Source organism: Arctopsyche grandis, chromosome 6 (assembly GCF_051622035.1).
Source record: "Arctopsyche grandis isolate Sample6627 chromosome 6, ASM5162203v2, whole genome shotgun sequence".
In the NCBI taxonomy this organism is placed as follows: Eukaryota; Metazoa; Arthropoda; class Insecta; order Trichoptera; family Hydropsychidae; genus Arctopsyche; species Arctopsyche grandis.
Genome location: NC_135360.1, coordinates 6,676,025 through 6,699,514, shown reverse-complemented (window position 1 = coordinate 6,699,514; position 23,490 = coordinate 6,676,025). Strand labels below are relative to the sequence as shown.

Here is a 23,490-nt window from a genome sequence, read left to right as displayed (position 1 = left end):
ATTACTTTGTAGTGAATATAATTATCAGATTCGTACAATTGCCGTTATTTACAAACCATTCTTCATATATTATATTATATTATTATATGTTAATGATTATATATGTATATATTTGATTTGAATCGTTTTTGCACTATGTGCACATTTTCAAAAGAAAGTTTTAATAAATTTAATTATATTAACCAACAAATGTAAATACATTTTTTTTTAATATTCCACTCACCTGGAGACTTGATTAACACTAATATCCCGTTTACAGCTACGAGACGAGGTGTTACGATACGCCTCGCTCACTCAACACAACACCAGATTTCTACAACAAGAGCGAAGAAGAGCACAAGTCGTTCACGGAAAACAACGCGTTCTCAACGTATTCCTCGATGAGGGAAACCTCGAACAAATTCGAAGCGCCGAGAATCATGAGCAGCCTCGAAAAACCCAAACAGATGGGCTCGCCGCTGAGCCCCAAATTCAATGCCAAGTTTGATCTGAAACGCGAATTCGAATCCTCGGACCTGTCGCACAACAACTACAGCCAAAACGTGCTCTCAATACACGACACAAAGTCGGAGCACACGTCGTCACCGACCCCTTACATTTACGGAGTCAAAAGTCCCACATCTCCGAAGCCGTTCGAAAAACTCACCGACCAATCGCCGTACTCCACGATGGGCTCGAACCAATCTTACAGGCCTCCGCAAAGCGGATTCTCCGAAGTGAGCCAAGCGTACAACTTCAAATCGGAAGTGTCGAATAAATTCAACCAGATCGGTCAGCCGACGACCGACCTTTCCAAGGTCCCGTCCCCCAAGTCTCCGAATCACGAAAGCGTCCAAGTGTTTGGCAAAGAGTCGTACAATTACGGCGGACCGAACTTCTCACAGGAAACAATGACTGAGGTTAAAGATATACCGAACGGCACTCAAAAGATCACGACGACCAAAATCTACAGCTCCACTCCGATGAAGATAACCAGCACCAATATGAAGTACGACAGCTCTAGCTCTTCGCATCCCCCGCCGTACGACTCCATGAACGACTTCAACCGAGAGTTTGGCAACAATTCTAAATTCAACACGCTCGATTCCAGCTTCACTCAAGCCACTGACACCATGAAGAGCTTCTCTTCGAACGACACCAATCGGAGCGGTGCCACTTTCATGAGACCGTCTGATTATCAATCTGTGATGACTGTGAAGTCGCCCGCCGATCCGACTAAAGAGTTGGATTCGATGGAGAAGAAGCTCTTGAAGCAGACGATCTCGTCTGAAGTCATCGAGAAGAAGACCGTCATGACGACGTCTAGCAAGTCGGAGACGAGTTCGAAGACGTTGAAGAAGTTTGGCAATTTTTAAAACGGTTCATGTTTACAAACGGTACACAAAATGTAAATTTTTTATTCTGTTTTGTCAATGTTAATATGTCCGTAATGTAAATTGATGTAATTTATTATTGTTTAAAATATTTGTACGGCATTTGCTATTGCATTTGTGGCATTGTTTTAAATTGATACATATTTTATAAAGAAAATACACATTGAACTTGTTTTTATGAGGAAAAATTCTTGACTCTCGGCGATTCTTTGAAGCAATGGATGAAACAGCAGAGCCGATACGTTTCGTAGTGCCACATAAAATATACCTTGTGCCTTTTTAGCGAGTTGCCTTAAGACGTAGCATAGTTTAGAAAGCGTGTGCCATCTTACATTTACTATATGAACATATATATTTTTATTTCTATAAACTACTTATATTTTTTTGATGATACTGTTTTAAACAAATTTTGAAAGTTCATATATTTTATTTTATTTTTAAACTTTTATTACATATATTATATGCATATTTTTTGTATTATTATTAAATTGATGAAATTGTTTCTGCATAGATAATATATGATTATGAAAAGTAGGTAGTGTATAAGAGAACATTTATATTACTTATATTATATGTATACAAAAAATTTTTAGCTTCTTGCAAATTTAAAAACGTTTATACACATTTATTATGACTGTATTATATAATATTTACACATATTAATCGAATGGGCCTTAAAAACTAATTTCGACTAATTTATTAAGTAATCTTGTTACCACCTACTCACCAAATTGGAGGTATCGGTTAAAGAGGTGTGCAAAGCACCGAGTTTTTTTTATTTATTTTATTGTTCTTTATAATGTTTAAGAGTCTCTGTGATTGAAGAAATGAAAAAAATAATAATGAAAATATTTATAATACAATCAAATGCATTTTTATGATCTATCTTTATTTTATTTTCTATGAAATAGAGAGAGACTTAATTATTTTATAACTGCCATTTGTAATCGTTAGTTGTAAATTTATTAATATTTTAACTTTTTTTTTTTAATATCAATTATTAATATTTTAATGAATAATCATTTTACTAAATCAATATAGATAACTCTTTGTAACGAATAAAAACAAAATCTCTAATCATTTTATAACCAAAAATTGTGTTGAATTGTTTTAGATTATGATAATATATATTTTAAATATACTTGATTTTTATTCGTCGTGTCTGTTTAATTTTGTTTTCATTTCACAACTGTTTTGCTTTTCAGGAAAGTTTGGAAAACCACATTGTCTAAATTGGCTTAATCGTCATGCAAATAACATAAGTATACAATTTACATTTTAACACATATTTTATTTTGTTTAACAATTAAATGCAATTCCAACGCTAGTTTAATTTTTCGTTTAAATATACATACATATGTTATAGAATAAAAATTAAAAGTCTACTAATATTTTTTTTATAATATCATTTTCATACTGACTACACTGATGATCCAAATCAAGATTACAACATTCTATATATTTTTTCAAATATAATATATTTTCATGTATAAACCATTATATTAAATAAACTTTTCATATAATATCATCGTCTATTTATTACCATTCATTTATATTTGAATAAGCAGATTCAATTTAGGGTATTTAAATGTAAGTATGTTATGAAGAGGACTATCTATGGAGTCAATAAATAAAATTTCAAAGTACATATATTTCGTAAATAATGATTAATCCATTATTATTATAAATGGAGACAGTAGAATAATTATAATGGAATTTAGTGACACTGATTGCACAAGTTGGTTTCAAAATTCGCATATATGGTCGACATATTACGACCAAATAGTAATACGAATTTGCCTCTTTTTGGCCAAAATACCTTGGCTATGTGTAATATTGCAGACCAATGTTCAGTACACTCAAGAGGTATGGAACGTAAAATTTTTGTATAATGAGAGTAATGAATCTAAATATGAAGAAAATAACTGTCACGAGGAAGCGAATAAATTAAAATGGCAATATGGCTACAATGGGATATTTTTTATTCAATCAATCATGCACACTCGTCTTACAGATCGCTCCAATGCGACTAGTATACTATACAGATCGAGAAATATCAATTATATGTAATTATTATATGCTAGTGGTTTTACCCGGCTTCGCTCGGTATTTGTAATATAAACCGCTTAAACATGACTAATCTCATAGTAAACATTTTATTAAATTTATTTGAATAGTTATTTTTTTTAAATTTATTTAAATATTCATTTGTTTTTTTATTAAATTTAAAGTCACGGATTCTACGAACCAAAACTTACATACATACATACATACAAAGTCTCTTTCGAAAGTATATATTAGATTTTTATATTAAACACGACATCAACGGTCAAATATTGTACAGAAGCTTTGTAAGCATTATACAAGACAAATACAATTAACATGCAAAGAGACGACTATGAGAAAATTTGCAGTGAAAAATCAAGATTTATTTATTTATTTATTTAATATACTTGGGGGAGGCGGCAAAGCCGATAGGCCCAAGGGGTTTGAATAAACATAATTTTACAAATTATACATATATGCAATAAAAAAATGAGAAAAATTAAAATACATTAAAAAAAAAACAATATTAAAATAAAATAAAATAAGAGAAGAAAAAAAATATATAAAATAAATAAACAAAAAAAGATAAAAATACAGAAATATGATTATGGGAAAGAAGAATCACAAAAATCCTTTGGTTTTAAAAAAAGTATCAAGTTTATTCTTAAAAATATTAATATTAATAGAGGTTACTAAATCGTTGGGAAGACTATTCCAAACTGAAACCACTCTGTTAGAAAAGAATGTATCTCTGATCAATTTATTAGATTTATCTTTTTGGAGTCTAAGCGAATGACATAAGATGCTGAATGACTCGAATTTTACCAGAGAGATAGGATAGGGATGCCAATTTGCAGGAATAGTTTCAATGAAAATCAGATGATTTGGCAAACTCTGATAGGAAACGATCGACCTGGAGTCACAAACCAAGGTCTGGCCAGCAGCAATCAGTGGGAATCGAACCCGTGATCACTTTGATCGAAAGCACTATATGCTAAACACTAGTCTATGCTTTGGACTATAAGTAGAAATGGTTTTAACCATAGAAAATATTAGCTTAAACTCTTATCAAGCACATCCAAGTTTACATATATACAATTGTGACACTTTTGATTAATATAACCTCGTAATTAAGCAATACATGGTATTTTTATTTCGTTTTCCTTCTAAAAAAAAAAATTTGAAAGTGAATTTTAACAGTTAAACATGTTTGAAAGCCAACAGCCAAGCCAACTAGAAGATTAGGTTGAAAAGGATATTCTAAAATAAGGCAGAAAGAAACTCAATGTGTCTACATTGAGTTTAGCTGATAAAGTACTCACGCCAAAAGTGTAGAGTGCATTAAATTAACGAGTCTAAGTTAAGAATTGAAGAGAATGGATGAATATTGGTTATGTCTCCAACCAGCTGTTGTTGATAATAAGATGTATGCACAGGTGAAAATAAATTCCAGGTAAGATTGAAAAAAGTGAATCATTAGGGAAAATTTACAATCCATCAACGAAATGTCAAAACATTTGTACTGCATAATGTTACTTTCAGAATAAAAAAAACTTGAAGATTAATCAAATTTTCAAAAATTATATAATAAAAATGAAAAGTTGTGTAGAAAATCTTACGTGTGAAAGTACTGATGATTATGTATGTATGTAGGTGGCCAACACTACAGTTCACGCAAAATGCGTAATGTGATGCCAAATTATAATAGAATTCGCGCTATAATGTACGTGTGTACATATTCTGTACATGTACAGTGGTGTCCCGGGTTTTTCAGTACGGGATTCGCGCATGACGCGACCACATCTCCCGGGAATTTTCCTGCATCCGCATCAGAATAACTATGAACGGTGTTAAACCGTTCGGCAATTCTCAACGGAAGCCAATTATACGCTGCAATCTCAACTATCGCATCACCTAGACGTGTGTGGTGAAAGCTAATAATATACGCGAGAGTTGGACGACGTGCGGCTGCGGAAGTGTCACGTCGGAAAAGTTTGAAAAGAACACATTCGCCGCTGTTTGAACCGAAACGCATTGCTTGCACTCGATCTGAAAATTTTCCGGCAGAAAAAAATGTACATATTCGCACAATCAATAGCTGCGCGATAAAGCACATGTTGAACCCTAGAGAGACATCTATCGAAGAATGGAAAAAAACTTCATCATGTGAAGTTTTACTTTTGAACAACAGGTGACCATTTTGTTTTTTTTTTTACTTGAACATTAATGCGGCAAAATAATAATTAAATTTCTTTTGTTTTTATTATCTTTAATTATATTTCAATTAAAAATAGTAATGATAGCATGTAATAATAGCATTAACGAAGGACATAGAGTTTAAAATTTAGTTAATTTTTTGATTTTTAAATGCTTTTTATTATTACTAAATTATGTTCACAATATATCTTGTATCTATTTCAATAGCCTGATCTACTGATCGTTTTCTATTTTACAATTTTAATTTAATTTTGTTAGTAATCATAGTATTATATATTATTCTAATGTTAATGTACAGTATAATAGGAAAAAGAGCTCAAAAACCTATTAACAATTCTTATAAATGCTCATAATACATCTAATACATAATATTAATTAAAGTCGATGATCTAAAGCAGATTGTATTTAGGTAATCTGTGTTTATACCTGAAGGGTATAGCCATTTTATTGTATTCATCGAGACTCTTCACAAAAATTTAGCTTATGAAAAGAATTGAAGACTCTTTAAACATACAAAATGGTTTTAAAAAATTCGAACAAACTAATAATTGTCTTACAATGAATAGTATTATTAAATTGGCGTAGCGAGAAAGTTTAAAGACATTTTCAATAACTTACAGATATTTAATTAAAGTGAATGAATTTCATTATTTGCCTTTTAAGAAATTTTATTAATGAGTTAATAATTTTATTAACAACGAATTAAGTGGGTTGAATATTATAACATAACACTTTGGTTATTTATGTACATGTTTTGAGCGTAAACTAAAACTTATTCAAATCGGTTATTTTTGAAGGAGTTCATTGACAAACCGTTAGTTTTTTATCTAATATGATTTTTTTGAACCCGCATCATACTTTTTCGACATGCACATGTCATGTTACTCCGAAATTTCATACCTTTTTTGTCAAATTAGCACAATTCCTATATTTTCATTTCAATCAATTCCTATCAAATTAATGACTGAATGTACGTGGCGTCATACAAATTAGTACAATTTATTTTCCCTAAGGAAATAATTACTTACGAGTTTATATGTATCTGATTTTCTTGACGTTTTGCGGTTACAAAGAAATCCCCCATAAAAAGGAAATCACTAGTCAATTCTCAGAATTCTGACATAATTCGACTTATATTTTTAAAGCAATTTACTATCTATATTTATATTGTAATCAACGAGCTGTTATTGTATAGTAAAATAAACATATTCTCGAGATAAAAATTGAAAAATAATACTAGACGATAACTATTAGCTTATGGAGTCTATGTACCTCCTTCCAACCAACTTGCAATATCTCAAGACTCGTTTTCCCAACTCTTTTCTGTAGATACTCTTTACAAATACTTTAAAAGTATTATATGTATTTGCCTTTTTAAGGTCTGTTCATACCTATCCAGCACGAACCGGCAGCAGCAGGTATCCTGCAAGTACGGATAGTATTCTTCGGTACATTCTATATGGACGCATTCATACCCCATTCGCGCATGCGCATTCACGCATTCATACGTGTCCATATAGAATGTACCAAAGAATACTGTCCGTACTTGCAGGATACCTGCTGCTGCCGCTTCATGCTGGATAGATATGAACAGATCTTTAAGTGTTTATTAAAATATTTAATTCGAATATAAGATTAGGATATTTTGAGTTATAGACAGCCAATGGAGCCCTAGAAAGTGCTTGAAAATTGAGAATACAAGGAGGTTTCTAATATATACTTACATTGCATATGACAACTTACGTCTCCTATCCTTAGTTCTATCCTAATGCCTACCTTCACTATAATATAAATTTATAACTACTTATCTTAAGTCATGTCGTAGAATATGTCTGGGAAAACATTTATACAAATTGCTGGTTGGTTCCGTGAGCAATCCTCAAATTCTTGTAGAATTGAGCTTCAATGTTCCTAGACAACTCGGGTACATTGGATGCCGCAGTTTTTCTCTGCTCCTGTAGCACGTACCACGATGGTTTCTTTAACTTTATCATGTTTAATCTAAAATATACCGATCTGGTTGAGGAATTGTTGAAATCAGGATTGTATGCGTATTTGAATATTTTATTTTGTTTTTGTTTTCATATTTTATTTTTGTTTTTTTATGTTTTTTGATTTGATTTTTAAATGCTTTTTATTATTACGAAATTATGTTCACAATATATCTACTGATCATTTTCTATTTTATAATTTAATTTAATTTGGTTAGCAATCATAGTATTATATTATTCTAATGTTAATCTACAGCATAATAGGAGTTTTTTATGTACAAATGTTTAAATAGGTGAAAAACCACATTTTCTACGGGTACGCTTTTTCATGTTCCTTGCCAAGCTTTAATAAATAAAATAATACAATATAAAATAAAATAGAGAAACTACATATTATGTATATAATAATATAAGAATATGAAAATGGACAGTTGCGCCACTGAACAACCGTGGAGAAAAAGTGAAAGCTTGAAAGATCTTCGTGGAAATCCAAACTGGGAATAAGCAGTTTATTATTGAAACTACTAAGAGTTATTCCCAGTAATTTCTAGTGCGATCGATCAACACAAACATAATAACACACCGAAAAAACGTACCGAAAACTTGTTTTCAATCAAAAAAGAATACAAACCGGACTATATATGTACCTATGCATACTACATTCCAACTTTTTATGGGAATTAGTTACGCGCGCGTGGAGTTCTGGGTGGTGGGTCAAAGCTCTGCGAATTTTCGCAGATTTATTAACAACAATAACAACATCGATACACGTCATAGAACCACATACGTGTTGCGATTGGTAGTCAACAACCCGCCCCTGCCCCTTCTACCTCTGACAGGGACTTGAACGGTCCAAGAGAGGCGACAGACAAACCTGTCTGAGTTGTGACGCCAAGAGGTTAGGCTGCCGACGACTGATCACCACATCACAGACTTTCACAAATCTACACAGCAACAATCCTCCCCTGTCTCTCTCACCCATCTCAGGTTCTTGACTATTTTTATTCAACCAAAGTGCACATGTGACAAAGTGAGTGTACATATGTGTGTGTGTGTGGGTGTGTGTGCTTTGACAAGTTCTGTTCTAAGGGTAGTTTTGGATATGGGGTAGTACGCTTAATACCCCACGATTTCATTTGAATTCCAAGTTAGACCACTTTATATTATATCTAAATGCTAAGTTTGATTTGTTTCTTCTATTGAGGAAAACTTTCATTGAGGAAAAATATTTTTTATTTTTTAATAAATATTTGGTTTAATGTATTTTCTCATTAAACTAAAATGTCAAAAATTACTACATTAAATGTTTAGTTTTTAAATAAAGAAAATTACTTATGTATTCTGAAAGTTGGAGACAATTTTTTACTCAACTTACAATACTTCAATATATGTACTTGAACATTTCTTTTGAGTTTTATACTTTTATACTACAGGTTTTTCATTTCAAATTGATCCTTTTTCATTTCAAATTGACCCCTTTTCAATTTTTAATTTGAAATGAAAAAGGTTTAATTTGAAATGAAAAAGGTTCAATTTGGAATGAAAAACCTGTATATTAGTGTACTCGATTTTAAATTTAGAATCACTTCACTCGATTTTATAGCAATTACATGCATACATAAATATCGATTAATTAATAAGTTCACTATTCGACTAAATTGAGATACATATTAATACAGTTTCTATTTTTATACTGTACAGGAGAACACTGGTACTTTTAAAAATAGTGCCACTTCCTTTGGCAACACAAAATACAAAAGTTTTAACCTAAATTTCAAATCATGTGTGAAATCCTGTCAAGAACCATTCGTTAAAATGTCAACGGGCAAAATACTTTAACTTACAAACTTTTAAAGCAACTGAAAGTCAATTAACTGGAGTATAATGGAGAAAAACTACCATTTTTAAGAGCTTTTTATTATATTGCAATCTTTAAAAAGCTATCATGATAACTTGGGTAGACCGGTAGACAGGCTGGAAGGTAATACGGGACTCCTAATCTTAGAGCTTGTACACACTCGGTCATTTTATCATTTTTCGAGTCTTCATCAACTCAGAGTTTGTGCCGTAAGTTGGACCCCTTGTGGACTTATCACCGAAGATTGCCTTTGCTCGGATGTTTTTCAAATAACAATAGACCGCTCCATTAGTGTTCAAAGCAAGAGAGCAAAAAAACATGGTTTTTCTAAGAAATTGACAAAAGTGAACCATTTTTTGTGCGAAAAGCATCCATCCAACGCCGATCTTTGCTCATCACCATTTTGCTCTAATGACGCATTAAGTAGGCTTTAAACCCAGTGTAAAGTTACTCTCTTAAAAATTAAGAAATTTACATCACTGAATATAGTTCGTAGCCAATTACCTGTTTAAACCCTTTAATTTTTTTTAAATGGACTTATTCTTAGATAATATCACTGTTGCATTACGCATTATAGAAAAAAAATATTACCTGTTGAATAGATACGGTTGAAAAAAAGTTATTAAACGAGTTATATACCCGCACCTATGTATGTTTACATACATGTATGCCATCATCGTCATCTACATTACGACATCTACTACTGAACGAAGGCCTTTCCAACACCCTTCTTCTCTATTATGGGCAATAGGCATTAATCTAACCATATACTTAATCCGCCATTGCATTAGTGGCCCTCAAACGGCATGAATATATTGGGCAATTTGTTGGCAATCGCAACGATTTATCTAGATAACTAGTCTTAAAATGACTGGAAATTTTACTAAACAATAAACTTGGCAGCTTAGCTATTTAGTGGAAACTAATTTCTTAAATAAAGTTTAGTAAAATCGCCAGGTACGATACAAATATCGTAGGTAACGATCACTGCGACAGACATATTGCTTCGATTGTTGACGTCATTAGGGCAATTTTCTTTTGAGACGTTATAGCTATTGTTAACTTTATAAAAAACTTTTTTATTGCTCTTATGGGGGCGAAAGGAATGAAATGACGGTATTGTTGTAAATAAGCTGTTGAATGAGACGGGCGGGAAGGAGGTAAAGTGGTGGCAACCAACATGGTAGAATCGGCCCAAATTCGACCATGTCATAAGGCCCCAACACTCTATTGCAGTGGTTCTTAACGTTGTTGGAGGTACTGACCCCCACCAGTTTCATATGCGCATTCACCGAACCCTTCTTAATGGAATCCCTCTTAATTGGCACCCGAATCATATGAGTCGGGTGTGTGTCTTGACTTCCGCCGAACCCCTGAAACTGACTCACCGAACCCCTGGAGTTCGATCGAAACCAGGTTAAGAACCACTGCTCTATTACATTCAACACTGTTGGAACGTGTGTTGTTATTTGCCACTGCCCTAATGACCATCCTCTCTATACTAATTATCAAAGATCGGCGTTCGATAGATGATTTTCGCACGAAAAATGATTCAATATTGTCAATTTCTTAGAAAAACCATTCTTTTTTGCTCTCTTGTTTTGAACGCTAATGGAGCGGTCTATTACTATTTGAAAAGCTTCTAGCCACGTATTTTGCCTATTGCCATATCAATCTTCTAATTTGCTCCACTACGTCAGCTATCCTAGTGATGTTTCTCAACCGTTTATTTTTCTTTCTGTTTATACCAAGCAAACATTGTTCCATACTTTTCAGAATGCATATAATATAAGCTTTCAATACCCAAATCATTAGTCCCTTATTTATTCTAAATGAATATATGTACATATGTATCTACAAATAATTTAACTACTTCTGACGTGCAATATTATTTGTAAATTATTTTAAATTTACTAATGTTTATTGTTTATTTTACTAATGTTTATTGTTTTCCCATGTATGGTAAATTAATTCAAGGACATACATACATACGTATATATATAGGAAGTACATACATATGTACATAGCAGATTCAAAAATTGACACACGCGTCAAGTGTCATTCATCTATAATGCAATTAATTAATCATTATGCAACTTATGACAAATTTCCTTTCGCAAAATTGATAAACTCTTCAAAGTCGTCGACACCGTACGTTATCTTAACGAATATTATAAATTAACACACTATTCTATTTTTAATATTATGAATAAATAAGTTAATTAATAATTATCGTGAGAGTAGGTAATTCCCGGAAACTTCAACATTTCTAAATAAATGAGGAAAATCTAAATGAGTACGTGTATAAGATTATCCTCGATTTATCTATCAAAATAAAATCAATTGGAATAAAACGTTCGTTTATTCAAAAAAGTCAGTACCGGTATTGAAATGCAACTATTCACAAAATTAAACTAATTTATTTATAAAAAAAAAATTTTGAGACATGGACGAATTTAGACTACTTTAATTATAATAATCTCGAAACTTTTTTTTCTTTTTGTTAATTTAAATTTCTTTTGTTAATTTAAATGTTTTTTCAGTATAAATATTTACTCAACAATCGTGTTTATACAGATGCTTCATTAAGAAATCGTTCAATTAGATAAGACATAAGTGCATCAACAATCACTGGTAGATATTTTGCAGCTATTTACCTGTTGTGCAAATTCGCAAACTTTTTTAAAACTCTATAAGATTGAATAGTATACGCTTTACAAGTTGGCACCCAATTTATATACTAAATTTGGAATACATTTTGTCGATGTGTGAAATTCGAAATTGTGCACATGTGACGCGATATCGGAAAGGGTCGTGGCCCCTTGAATTATGTCACTGGTATTTTTTTGACCCATGTGAACTCATATTCACACTATTGAGATAAGTGTTAAGATCAATGTGAATTAAAAAAATATATATATAATAACCAAATCAATAGAACACAAGCCGGAAATTTACGTATTCGAGGACAAGTTTGTATTTACGTAGTATGGCTTTCAGAAAATCACCAAAAGTGCAGACACGGAATTATACACAGAACATGTTTTAGATAGTTTTGCAGAAAAAAAACTATGGCAAGCTTAGTCTGTGTCGTCGCTATCTTCCAAAAACTTACCCACTGGAGTGTTTTCTGTGATATTTTATCCTTGTATTGACATAGGTTTGACAGTGATCGTTAACGGTGATTCCCATATTTGAAGAAATGTGGGAGAAACTTGTCAAAATTACAACAATGATCTGAAGAAACGCCCTTTCCAGCTGGAAACCATGAGATTCAGTGTTCACGCCTTATACCGAGCTGACATGATGCCATTAGCTTGAATGAGTAGCTTGGACGCTCAAAATCTTCAAAAACAGTTGGATCATCTGTTACGACGCTGCGAGTAATGTCCAAGCTACTCGCATCGTGTCAACCCGTTATTAAGTCGCATATTATTCCGGGTTGACACGACCAAGTAAAGTTGAGCTCGTTCAAACTTACATGGGTCGGATATCAAAATGGTTGGATCACCTGTTGCGACGCTACGAGTAACGTCCAAGTTACTTGGTCTAAGCTACTCGAATCGTGTCAACTTGGTATTACTTTCGATTAGTAGTAAACAAGAGTTTCAATCAACCTGTGCCAAAATAATCATCAATGATAACCGGAGCACTGTTATACAATAAACTGACAAGAAAGAGTGACTATGTATATCTGGACCACAAAACTGCCTACTGTATGAATATTTGTACTAAAAATAATCATAAACCCCGATCATACAGACAATTTCACTTTATTTGGGGCATCGAATCAAAGTCGTTTGAACGCAATTTTTTGCTGCTGAAATAAAAGCAAGATTCGAATACAATGATGGGATGAAAGGAAATTCATCCGACCGGAACGTAATTGGTGAAGACACATCAGACCACTGACCAAATCCGTCAGTCTACGAATTGTCTGAACGAATATGACTTACCCTGAACAAATATGACCGGGGCCGTTGCGATAAACTTTCCTTCTCTACTGGGTCATGGCCTTGCCAGAAAACATACATGTATTCGAACTCAAAACACCATCTGATCGTCAAGTGTCATCACTAGACTTCAGGATGCTCAACGGTTAAAAAAATGGTTCACCATTGTTAATTTATATTGTCAGTCCTTTTTTTTTGCTCTCCTGCTTTCTCGGACAATGGAGAGGTCTATTGTTATCTTATGGCGAGAAACTTAACCGCCGCCACTTGTCATCACTAGTGGCCGGATCCACAGCGCGCCGTTTATTGTTCAATTGTTGTAAAAGGTTCGCCCAACCTTTTTTTTGTACTGTAGCTTTGTAAATAGAGCGAAACTGCCCCGATTCCTGGAAAAAGCACGGTCTCTATCCGCAGTCTAGTCATCACTAAAAAAAGGCGGTCAGGATGCTTTTTTTTGTCAACCTTCTTTTTGCTCTCTAGCCCTGTAGGATAATAGTAATTGACAATAGTTAACCCTTTTTCTTGGAAAATGGAAACTCCACCGCCGAAGACGATGATCTGTCAAAATACCGAAAACGAAATCCTGGGATTGTATAGAAACAGAAGGACTTTTCTGGTTTGTTCTGGGAAGGGTTGGCATAGTAGGACCGTGTTTAGAGATCTTGTTTACGTTCAACCTACCGATTTGTCAATGATAGAGCTCATATGAGCATCCAGTCAGGCTCCATTTGATCAGGTCATGTGGGGTATACCACCGAACTAATACTACCCATATAATAATTAATACATGCAATCGGAAAATATGGCCGTCGTATAAACTATTTGTTGACCAAACTAAAACAGTGTAGATAATAAATTAATAAATTATATTACATGTTTTTCACATTTGGCTTTTATTATCTAGACGCTTTATTATTACTATATATCATAATTCATTGACGCGTAGAAGACATTTAAAATATTTTTATGCTGCTGAGAATTTCGATCCGGAATTCGGATGACGTCAATCAGCATGGCCGAAATAACAATTATTAAATTAAGATATATATATATATATATATATATATATATATATATATATATATATATATATATATACATACAATTCGACCGTATTGGGGAATAAACAGCCTCAAAAAGTTTAATGGTATTTTCCATTAACAACAGGTGTTTTCGTGAAAAGCACGTGTTGTTTATTCTTAAAGGGTATTAAAATATTATCTTAGAATTTCTGGTTTTCCACACATCTGTAGTATAATTCTAATGTGTTATTAAGCAAACACCGGTGTACATAAACCTATATACCTTTATATAAAGTGAGGTCTTCCTGGTTGAAACGGTCAGTTGTGATTCGATCACAAGTGAGTAATCTTATTATTTTTAAAACTCTATAATTTATCAAAACAAATGTCGCCATAGTTTTCAAATAAGATCAAAATTTACATTGAACTAGAACTTTAGTTAAAATCCATTTATTGGGCTAGTTTTACATACATATATTTCACTGCGATTACAAGGATTGTTTTTTTTAATCTCAATATGTATTTTTACGTACGAATTCGAGCGGTAAATGATTTTAAATTACAATATGTAATATTCTAGGTGACGCTCATCACTCGTGAGTGAGCGAGTGAGATCGAATGATGCGCTAGAGTGGGAATATCCATTCTTTATCTCGCTCTTGCATCATGCATTTGGATTATTATTATTATTTGGATCATGCATTTGGATTATTATTATTATTTGGATCATGCATTTGGATTATTATTATTATTTGGATCATGCATTTGGATTATTATTATTATTTGGATTCAGTGGGTCAAACTTAGTACACATATGTAGATTGGTTTCCGCTTCGGTAATTTTTACTTTACCTATGTACGTAGTAACAATAGATGAAGTTTTGTGATCATGCGAAAATTCGAACTCGTTTTTTGTTGCTCAGTGTTATCAATGATAACTTTCAAACGAATAAATCAATTAGAAGAAACTACTTCAACATTCAAGACAATTATCTTATACTATACATATTTTCAGGTTACTGAAACGCACAATCCGAGGACATGGAGACTTGCACGCTGACGAACGACTACGTGCACGAAAAGGTAGACTCGCCGGTGTCCAAGTCCACTAAAGCCTATCCGAAAATTAGCGACCTGAAAGACTTGATCGAAGCCCTCCACGTGGTCTTCGAGGACGATCATGTGAATATAGAGCACGTGAAGGAGCTGATGCTGAGCTACAAGTCCAACGAGGCCGATTGGAAGAAATACGCCAAGTTTGATCGTAACAGGTATGATTAAAAAAAATACTCGCGAGGATTGAATTCAGTGACACCGAACATTTTTTGTTTGAGAAATCTCAAAGAATACCTACCTGGTATAGGAAACGATACAGTACTAACTGATAGCAATGTATTATTTTTCCATCTTATTCAAATTCAAATTGCCAATAAATGTACACTGGCCAGTAACTGAAGTGTTTATCTTTATTGACTAATCTACAAACATACATATACATACATATGTATTAAAATAAATTTATATGTTTGTCTCTTAGTACTCTAACTTGGGTCGTAGACTACAAAATTTTCCAGAAAAGGTCAAATTTCTTTTTAAATTTCGTCCGCTTGAGCGATGCAGACTATTTCAAGTAGTAATCAATTATACAAAATTTTTTTAAGCAAACTTATGCAAATTCTCGCAGAACTCTGATTGAGAACTTTGATTCAGTAGTGTATCCTTAATTGTTGTTTACTTGTTTGAATATGTAATATATGTTTGTAGTACAAGCATTGGCCTTAGCGATGTGTTATTAGTAGGGGTATTTGTTTATTGTTCGCCGTTCCGTTTTCATTTTTATGATGAACCTTTTTTTTTTGCACTCTAGCTTTGTAGTTTGCTCTATTTCCTGGAAAATAGACCCAAAGCGCCCTGTTTCCTGGAGAAAGCACGCTTCCGGTCCTTCCTCTAGTTATTAGACTTGGGCGTTGGCTTAGTACTTTTAAAATAACAATAGACCGCTCCATTATTTAACAAAGCAATAAAGCAAAAAAGCATGGCTGATAACAATGAACCATTTTTCGTGCGAAAAGTATTGTCCCACGCCGATCTTTAGTTATTATAAGAGGTAGGACCGGAAGCGTGCTTTTTCCACGAAACAGGGCGTTTTGGGTCTATTTTCCAGGAAACAGCAAACTACAAAGCTAGTGAGCATAAAAACAAAGGTTCATCATAAAAATGATCAAAACACGGTGAACAATGAACAATGAACTGCGCAAAGTTGGTCCGCTCTTTAGTTATTATATACTCGGGCGACGCCGGGTAGACCTGCCTATAATGCTATCGTTTTACTGAAATAACAACCGATCGTATGATTTAAAACAGCTTCGTCGACAAGTCGAGCAAATTGAGTTTTCCAAACCGGAAATCCCAAACGGGTTGTCGAGTTGTGATTGGTCAGACCTGTCTGTTCACCATTTATGGAAAAATTACGAAGCGCAAGTGGACAATTAAAACATTCCACAGCGCAAAAAACCCTTTGAATTATAGTTCATTTATATTATATAAATTGTTTTAAAGGTATACCAGAAATTTGGTCGACAAAGGCAACGGAAAGTTCAACTTGATAGTGCTCTGTTGGGGCGAAGGACACGGATCGGCGATCCACGATCACGCAGACTCACACTGCTTCATGAAGATGCTGAAGGGGGAGCTCGAAGAGACCAGGTAAGAGCAAGCTCCATCAACCGTTTGCAACGTGAGACTTATCAACTCTAATTGAGGTATTTACGCTTTGACGCAGATTTGCGTGGCCGGATGCCCACGATCCCAACAGAACGAAAAGGTTGCCTGCAGACGACAATGAAATCAGATACGGTGGTGATATTGGCGATAGCAGATGGGATGTGGACGAATCTGGAATGGTGGAATTGGGCAGGACGAGATTGGCGACCAACAGCGTTTGTTACATTAATGGTAAGTTCGAGTGTATTTTAAATAAAAGCTTCTATTATATTATTAAATAGCACCATAAAATCCGAGCATAGATCATTCCGTTTGAGAAGGCCCATTCCCACTCCATAAAACAGATGCGCACGACAGAATCTTGTACTGGTTGTTACTTGTGCGCATCTTTTCCGAGGAGTGGGGGTGAGTCATTGTAAAAAGAACTTTAAAGAATTTTATTGAAATTGAACACTATTTAGAATTGAGTTTGCAAACTCGTAAATAGTGTGTGCCATTACAAAGCATACACGTACTAATAACTCCCCAAAAGCATGCGATCTAATGTCATGGGATAATAGAATTATTTAAAAAAGACAATACATTTAATACCTTCCTTTAAAAGAAAAAAATGAATTTTGTATAGTTTTCAATTTAAGAAATATTAATATGTAATAATGCAATAATAGAAGTCGGTAAAAGGTGAAAGAACTGAAAACGTTTTAAATTACATATCTGGTGTATGTATGTACATATGTTTAAAATATCATTAGGAATTTTCCATTATTTTATCGGTTAATTATTAATTAATTACATAAATAGAAATCACCAGTTTAAACAAGTTCAATAAGTCACTATAAGTCATTATTATTATAGAGATTATTATTATAGGCTTATAAACGTGGCAGTGCCCTTTGTTGATGGGGCAACTTGCCAATGGGCCGTATTGGTAACACATTTTATAAATTTAATAACATCTAATGGCTAGCGGAAATATAACAAACGTTCTCTTCTTCCATTATCAACCCAAACGAGTGTTTGTCACATGATTCTTTTTTAATTAGGAAATATTTTGGTCCTAACGGTTCATAGAAAATATTCAACGCTAGTATTATGTAGATGTCCATTGATTTGGTATTAATAATTAAAACCAACATAATATTCCCTATTGTCTAAAAACAATTTAAATTTCATAAATAATAATAATTCTCTGAAAAATATAAAGCAGCTGCCTAGTTCAGCCCCCCCCCCCCCCAAATTCCTATTTTTTGTGACCATAACACCGATGATTAATTATGACTATAATTAATTTATATATTGTTTAAACTTAAAAAAAAATTACTTTGTAAATATTCATTATTTATTTGGGGGCCTCAAAATCAAATTACGCCTGGGCCCCCTATCGAGTTGATCCGCCACTTTTAATTGTCATAAATTTACTGAAAATGTTTTTTTTTATATTCTAATAAGTATGAACCACAGTTTAGTTTCTTATTTATTTTAGGAATGTAGAATAAGCATAAACAATTCAAAAAGTATGTCTATAAATAGGGACGATAATTCTTAAAAATAATTACATTCTTTTAGTATCAAGTTTAACTTTCAAAAAATGTATGAATATTTATGAAATAATAAAATTTTGTAATTTACATGTGTTATGAGTAGTCACCGGACTCTGAGGGGGCCGTGTATTGTTCAAATGATGTAAATGCATTGTTAAAGGTTTGCCGAACCTTTTTTACAAAGGATTTACAACAATGGAACAATGAGCGGCACCTTGGCTATCCTACCTCTAGTTATGAGTAGTGGCCGGATCCACAGCGCGCCTTTATTGTTCAATTGTTGTAAATGCTATTGTTCAATTGTTGTAAAAGTTTCGCCCAACCTTTTTTTTATACTCTAGCTTCGTAAATAGAGACAAACCGCCCCGATTCCTGGAAAAAGCACTGTGTCTATCCGCAGTCTAGTTATGAGTAGGGATCAGATGGTAATTAGGGCAATGGCAATTCACAATACACGTTCAAAAAAAAAATAAAAGGTTTTCTACAAAGTTAACAAGAACACATCCGCTATCTAATTACAAGATCTATTCTTGGATTACCAGAAAAAACATTGAGCAAATTGTTTATCAATCTAATATATGCATATTTAATATATCCAATTCATACGCAATACCATATTACGTATGAGTATAATTTTTAGCATTATATCAATTGGATATGCATCAAGTTAAATGTGACGGCAAACAAAATATACAAGCATGTAAATACTTGCTCATGCATGTTTTAATTACGTCCACCATTTTTTTAAAGGCATTAAAAACAATATGCAAATACAAAGCCTCACCTGTAAATAAAAAATCACTTCTTTTTATTCTTTTATACCTTTATCCGTGGATATAAAAAATTGAATTATCGAGAGCAATCTAATTCGCAACTACATACATATATTTTTTTTGGCGAAAACAAAAATCAAGGTCAAAAGTATTGACATGAATATTTGTCCAGCAAATATTTCTGTACGAAGGATATAAAGCCTTAAAATAATAAATTTCATTTTTAAGGCGAGTGATGACACTCTGTATCATAGTGTTGTTTGTAAAATTGCATGACCCCTCAATTTAATCTAAATTAAATTATATCACAATCAATATCGAAATCATTATATTCGAAATGTAAAATAAACTTAATAGTTTTATGAGTCAAGGTCGAAAATGTTATGTCGATCTTTAATATAATCATCAATGGCAATTTATTGTTATCACGCATTCATATTAATGATCTTATCAATCCAAAATATTTTTATTATTACATGACTTTTGTACCGGTGGGGCTCAAACCTTCAAAATCAATTTTCGGCCCACTTACATCGAGCCAAATTTCTTGAAATTTTGCACGCATTAAGGTCTATTCACACTGGCAACGTTCGAAAAGTATTCTTGGGTACATTTTGAATGATTTCTACAAACTTGTAATCTACCAATATTACAATATACAATCTCAGTTGCACATTTACAAGTCAAACTATCTACAAAATGAGAATGTTGTTAACCCTTTGAATGCCAGGCGTTTTGCCAAGCTTGAAATACGCCGATAGGTGTTGTTTTTTGAGTATGTAAAAAATAAACAAGAATACTACGCGTTATGCTTTTTCAACTAGCATTGAAAAAAATGCATTGAATATGGATCGTGTAATCCGTGTCAATGTTTATAAAGACTGGTTTACACCGGAATTTCTGAATTTATAACCATAGGAGAATTTACCGATGGAAATCCCTAACTGCTGAGTATTTTAGATTGTGGCTTGGAATTTAGATTGTGAGCATTACATTTTAACAATAATGAAGAAGATTGAACTAGTTTTGGAAAAATACATTTATTAATAGACTTATTTTGTTCATTTTATATTGTTGCAAGATATATTAGAGAGTGTAAACACATCTTTACAAAACTCGAAATGCTCGGCGGTAGTTATCTAGGTTTGTTTGGATTGGCTACAATTTTTATACCTTCTTTCTATTGGATTTCTAAATAATTCTAGTTGTAAGTGTTGGCTAAATTTTCAACAGAATAGACTTTGAGTGCACTCAAAGTCTTCAGCTTGATAGCGAGTTGGTAGACGCTATGTTGAATAAAAAGTATCTGTTTAATTGGTTACCATATCAACTAATCAACATTGAATACTTGCATTGTAATATATCGTGTCTTTCTAATACTCGAGAGACAAAAAATAAAGCTTTATAAAAATTGTTTATGCATGATAATGTACACTCTACATATGTATGTATCTCATGAATGTGTCGACGTTGAATGAATTCGAGTCTATCATCGCATCAAAGCCTTTGGCGATGTAATAAATAGCAATGGGTTCATTAGCTCAATTTCAACACTTGTAATGAGCATGTCACGAATTAGAAAACGTTTGTGCAAAGATCAAAAACAATTTGTCGTTCCGCTTTATCGCTGTTATGTGTGGCAGTACTGGAATTAACCGGTTCTGCCGATGGCTGCAATAATCAAACTCTACGTTTCGAAAACATTACTAGGTCAGGATAAGAGCACACCCTCGTCGAAATTCGAATAATGCAACTGTTATTATATGTAATATAATATGCCGATCAAAATGGCCGCCCGTCGTTAAATTATATAGCCTTCGGTCGTAAGATAATAATTTGCATCTTGAATGCAGTTCTCGTTGTATGCGAATAGTCGACTTTGTTATTCAAATTGTTGATCAAATGTCATTTTCATGTCAAACATAATCCATATATTTTTGCGAATAACAATTTTGCATTGCACAATCAGGCATTATCTCGAGCAATAATTATCAACTATCCTTGTTTGCTTCTTGGTATTTTTATTAATTTTGCTTTGCTTACAGATATCAAGTATTTATCGCATTAACATTGTTTTCAATGATGAAATTTCATAGGAGGATTTCTTCAAATACTTACGACCTTGTTAATCATCTTTTTAGAGACGATCTTATAATCCCATTTGCGTAAATACTCTCGATGATCATTTTAATGTGGATTGAATCTTTTTTACGAAACTACGTCCATATCTCCGTATTCATATTCAATAGCATTTCACTACCTAAAGTCAATTTTAAACAATATAATCCTTTGAAGATTAGCTTACTAAGTCCTCTTGATCAACCAGTTGGATCTTGTATGCAGAACTAAGTCTAAATTTAAACTTAGCCATGCATACTTCATTGCCTCTTAAAAGTCAAATCAAAACCATAGCCCACAATATAGCTCAGTGGGTGCGTTAGTGCTAACCAACGAGAGGTTCCCTGGATTGACCTCATTTGAAAAGAACTTATTTCGAGTATTATCTGTAGAGCTGCTGGTCAGATTTAGATATTTGTGACTCCAAGTCAATTGTTTCCTATCAGAGTTTGCCGATTTATCTGATTTCATAGTTGAAACCGTTCCTCATAAAATTTGGGAAAACCATACTACCCACTATTGCAATGATTTTCAAATTTATATATGTCAAGTTTAATACTATAGGTGTCACTCAGTGGCAACCCGTAATGGCATCACGAGGAGAAAAAAAAGCAAAGTCCGCCTTTTGAGGACAAATTTATATATTATTCACATTTTAAGATATGATCTTAATCAGCTATTGTAATATTGGGTTAGATTTCTTTTGTAGAACTGCGTCCATGTCTAAAAATAATATTGCTTCTTGAATTCAAATTAAAAGTCAATCAATTTTTATGCATATGCTCTTGACTAACCATTTTAACGTGGGTTAGATCTCATTTGCAGAACTGCCATCTTCTCCAAACCCAATCATACATACTTCTATAGTATTCCAAAGCTTTTTGAAGTCAACTTAAAATATAATCTTACTTTTGAAGACAAATTCATTCATGTGCCATCAACTAAATTAAATAGTGTGTGTTAGATCTTGTTTGTGTAATCATCGCTCACTTCAATTAGAATAGTATTGACTGAAATTGAACACGACCAAACGTTTATAATAATATCCAGTCAAATTTACATTCACAAAGGTTATCAAAATGATAGCTTTTCGTTGCCATGTTCGACGTACAAAAAAAAAAAAACTCGTGTAAATACATCTTAATACTTGTACACAGCGAAAAAAATGTAAAAACATCTTATTTTCGTAATGCAACAGGCGTAAACCGGTTACCGAAATCGAATCGAACGTGTTTCGTTCCGACAATGAGGTAAAATATGTACAAAACACACGATATGGTATAAAAATAAATTTATTACACATCAAATCAATACAAAATATTACTTACGCGCTAAAATGTGGTGAGAGATTCGAAATGGCTCGTTCAACTAAGCGAACTAAAATTAATCATGGATTAAAATTACAGATTCATTAGGACTACACCGCGTCGAAAACCCTTCAAACGCAAACACGGCCGTTTCCCTTCATCTCTACAGTCCGCCGTTCGACGCGTGCCATGTCTTCAACCAACAGACCGGACACAAGACAAAAGCACCCGTCACATTCTGGTCCAAATTCGGAGAGAAGCGGGATAGGGTACGACCGGAATTCAATCTTATTGAGATTACATCGATCACAACTCGTCATATTAACAATGCTCTTCTTTTCATTGCAGGAAATTCAAGAATCTAGGCTACCCGAAGATAACTAGAGTGTATATTTTAGTAAAAAAATATATATTTTTATACACAATAATTTATGCAAGATTACAATAATTCTTCGAGTCGTCGTCGGGAGATTCACCAACATTCCATAAATATTAAATGTAAAATTATTACAAAATGTATGTATGTATAAAAAAAATAAGATCTATCATCCTATGTATATTTATAGT

At 33.0% G+C, this 23,490-nt stretch overlaps 2 protein-coding genes across 2 annotated transcripts in view; both read left to right on the top strand.

Moving 5' to 3' along the window:
• The window catches only part of rhea (Talin_middle and talin-RS domain-containing protein rhea), a 57,965-nt gene extending 55,441 nt beyond the window's left edge, over positions 1-2,524 (top strand). The window contains exon 53 of the mRNA XM_077432564.1: positions 257-2,524. Coding sequence (XP_077288690.1) covers positions 257-1,355 — 1,099 coding nt within the window. The 3' untranslated portion in view covers positions 1,356-2,524. The remainder of the gene's footprint in view (positions 1-256) is intronic.
• A 5,973-nt stretch (positions 2,525-8,497) lies between these two features.
• LOC143913059 (cysteine dioxygenase type 1) lies at positions 8,498-23,451 on the top strand. Its single transcript, XM_077432573.1, has 6 exons — positions 8,498-8,614; positions 15,476-15,731; positions 17,020-17,166; positions 17,243-17,415; positions 23,023-23,192; positions 23,272-23,451. Exons 2-6 carry the CDS (start codon positions 15,502-15,504, stop codon positions 23,305-23,307), a joined length of 756 nt encoding a protein of 251 aa, XP_077288699.1. The 5' UTR covers positions 8,498-8,614; positions 15,476-15,501; the 3' UTR covers positions 23,308-23,451.
• Positions 23,452-23,490: the final 39 nt, after the last annotated feature.

Excerpts from the sequence above, each read along its gene's own strand:
- LOC143913059 (XM_077432573.1), top strand. The coding sequence starts at position 15,502 with ATGGAGACTTGCACGCTGACGAACGACTACGTGCACGAAAAGGTAGAC. Across the intron at positions 15,732-17,019 it reads GCCAAGTTTGATCGTAACAG|GTATACCAGAAATTTGGTCG; the intron begins GTATGATTAAAA and ends ATTGTTTTAAAG. Across the intron at positions 23,193-23,271 it reads TCGGAGAGAAGCGGGATAGG|GAAATTCAAGAATCTAGGCT; the intron begins GTACGACCGGAA and ends TTTTCATTGCAG.